The 2,979-nt window shown below is 43.6% G+C and overlaps 1 protein-coding gene across 1 annotated transcript in view; it reads left to right on the top strand.

Annotated features, from left to right (window-relative positions):
- Nucleotides 1-291: 291 nt before the first annotated feature.
- Nucleotides 292-2,979, top strand: part of LOC125518495 (glutamate receptor 2.8-like) — a 10,549-nt gene continuing 7,861 nt past the window's right edge. Inside the window, exons 1-5 of the mRNA XM_048683319.1 lie at nt 292-565; nt 1,259-1,767; nt 1,869-2,181; nt 2,293-2,708; nt 2,807-2,975. Coding sequence (XP_048539276.1) covers nt 292-565; nt 1,259-1,767; nt 1,869-2,181; nt 2,293-2,708; nt 2,807-2,975 — 1,681 coding nt within the window. The remainder of the gene's footprint in view (nt 566-1,258; nt 1,768-1,868; nt 2,182-2,292; nt 2,709-2,806; nt 2,976-2,979) is intronic.

Here is a 2,979-nt window from a genome sequence, read left to right as displayed (position 1 = left end):
TCCTCACGGCAGTACTGTATATACCAAGTCAAGACTCGAAGTCATCGTGCTAGCTGCAAATCGGAAGCGTCAGGGAAATTTGGCCACGCCGACCATCCGGCCCGCCTCTTGTGCTCGATAGCTACGTGGTACGTTCTTTTTTTTTTTTGTGGTTGCGTGGAAGCTAGGTGGTACGTACTTCTCGGACGGAGCAGTATATACGGAGTACAAGGCCGCGTATCTATCTATGTAGGCCGGTTCAAGTGATTTACACCCAATCAAGTCAGTAGCATTGAGATCTCAGCCTCACGCATGGATTCGCGGGCAACAAGGCGCATGCTCGCGTTCGTCTCGTTGCTCACGATGTGGAGCATCGCCGTCCACGTTTCATTGCCGGCGGCGGCGGCGCCTGCGCGGGCGCGAGTCGGCGTGGTGCTGGACCTGACGAGCGACGTGGGGAGGAAGAGCCTCACCTGCATTTCCAAGGCCCTGGACGGGTTCTACCTCAAGCATCCGAGTTGCGCCAAGCTGGTGGAGCTACGCGTGAGGGATTCGGCCGGAGACGCCGTCAAGGCGGCGCACGCTGGTGAATTTAACGTTCAAGCGTATATATATATATATATATATATATATATATATCTTCAACTTTGTGTGTCTCCAGCATCACTCCCTCTTTAATTAGGAGTTTGGGCAGACCGATTTTGTTCTCTCTTTCTCTATACAGAAATTAAGATTTTAGGCCCCACGAAGGGAATTTCCCCCGGTTTTTTCCCCTCCAGTTGTGAAGCAAACCAAACTAAAAGATCTAGAACTTTGGAGGTTTGAAATTTCTGAGCTTCCAAATTGGGGAGTTCAAATCCCTGAAGTTGAAATTTCAAATTCAAAATTCAGAAGTTCGAAAATCTCAGGAGTTTATTTTAAATTATGGAAGTACGTACAAGCCTTTCAGAAATAGTACTGTACCATTTTCTTTGAAGGTGCCGAACAAGGGAAACTTGCCAAAACATAGTGTGTCAAATAAGAAATTCATTAGAACGGAAAAAAAATATCTTTGTCTCAGAAGTGACCACGCCTCTTTTGGTGGGCGGGTGTCCGCCAATTAGGTTCGCCTCAGAGAAATACTATCTCTCAAGCCGTTAAGCGAATTCACCACACGCCTGTAGTCCCTCACTTGGATGTGAAGCTTTGATACAATACAACAATTAGACCAATTTGTTGGCTAATTGTTTCCAGAACATGCTTTTGATTGGCAATTTTGTGATGCGTTTGTGCTTTGCAGCCGAGGACCTCATCAAGAATGCCCAAGTGCAAGCCATTATCGGGGGCCCTCAGCCACTTACCAAAGCAGATCACGGCATACACCTGGCCCAGAACAACCATATTCCATTTCTCTCCTACAACATTTCTCCAATATCGTGTGCCTTCTGGCTTGAAGAAAACGTAACAGCATCCGTAGGCCATCCCAAGATTGGATTTACATTTGAATCAAGTGACAGTATGATATTTCTTTACCCAAAAACCGTGCGAAGAAATGACATGAAACTACATACACAAAGTTCTAGTCAAGATTGCGAAGGGCAGACAGTGTTGAAGATTGCCGTGCCATTAAAAAATGGTTTTCATGAATTTGTGGAGGTTACTGGTCCTATTTCTGAGAAACAAAACATCACTGGCTATAGCATTGATATCTTCGAGGCAGCTATGAGGACTCTACATCCTGTTCCGTGCTATGAGTTTATTGTTTTTGACGGTCCTTATGATGAACTAGTAGGCAATGTGTCTTTGGGGGTGAGGCTTACTCCTACACACTTTCATCTCATCTTATTTTGTTAACATTTTTTTGAAACTAAATACATTTGAATCTTCCTAAATTTGTGGGGGATGAACAGGTGTATGATGGTGTAGTAGGCGATGTGACCATAACCGCGCAACGAGTTACAGTCGCAGACTTTACGGTGCCATACACACAGTCTGGTGTATCTATGCTTGTGCTTACCGAGGATGAACCAACCACAATCAGTTGGACATTTGTAAAGCCATTGAGTAAGAATCTTTGGTTTGCAACTATTGCCTTCTTATTCTATACTGGCTTTGTTGTGTGGATGATTGAACTACCCACAAATCAAGAGTGCCAAGGATTAAGTTTGACACGGTGCAGCACTGCCCTCTACTTTGTTTTCTCAACTTTGACGTTTTCTCATGGTCAGCACATCAACCTAAAACTTCTAACGATACTTGATGCCTTATCAATATATTATTGTTTTGTTACCATAGTTCTATGATAACATAATTGTCTCGTTCTTCCCTGCACAGGTCAAAGTATTAGAAGCCCTTTGACAAAAATTGTTGTGGTGATATGGTGCTTTGTTGTGTTGATTCTAGTGCAAAGCTATACAGCTAGCTTGTCATCCATGTTGACTGCAAAGCGGCTCCGCCCTAGGGTGTCAAATCTAGATCAACTTCAACGGAACGACGACTTTGTAGGATACCAAGATGATTCATTTGTGCGGTCCTTCTTGATAAATCATCATAATATCAGTGAAAGTAGGTTAAGAAACTACAGCACCAAAGAAGAATATGATGTTGCTTTGAGGAAGGGGTCCAAGAATGGAGGGGTGTCGGCCATTGTCGATGAGATCCCCTATTTAACTTCTTTCATCTCTGATAGTCGGTACAAAAAGGACTTTATGATGCTTGGGTGCATATACAAGACCCCTGGATTTGGTTTTGTAAGCTTCTCAGCCTACCGTGATATATTCATGATTACTCCTTGTTGCTTGTATTTCATTCTTGGGAGTACTTTCTAACATCATGTTTTTATGGTCAGGCATTTCGTCAAGGTTTTCCGCTAGTACATAACATTTCTACTGCAATCCTAAACCTAGCAGAAGGGGTTAGTGGTTCACAAATAGAAGTTAAATGGTTCGGCACAACTTTACCATCGATTGGTGCTAGCACAATTTCTGACGGTGATTCTGTGCCTCTCACATTACAAAGCTT

Source organism: Triticum urartu, chromosome 7 (genome assembly GCF_003073215.2).
Source record: "Triticum urartu cultivar G1812 chromosome 7, Tu2.1, whole genome shotgun sequence".
NCBI lineage: Eukaryota > Viridiplantae > Streptophyta > Magnoliopsida > Poales > Poaceae > Triticum > Triticum urartu.
The sequence above is the reverse complement of the archived record's forward strand: the minus strand, read 5'-3'. Positions and strand labels throughout refer to the sequence as shown.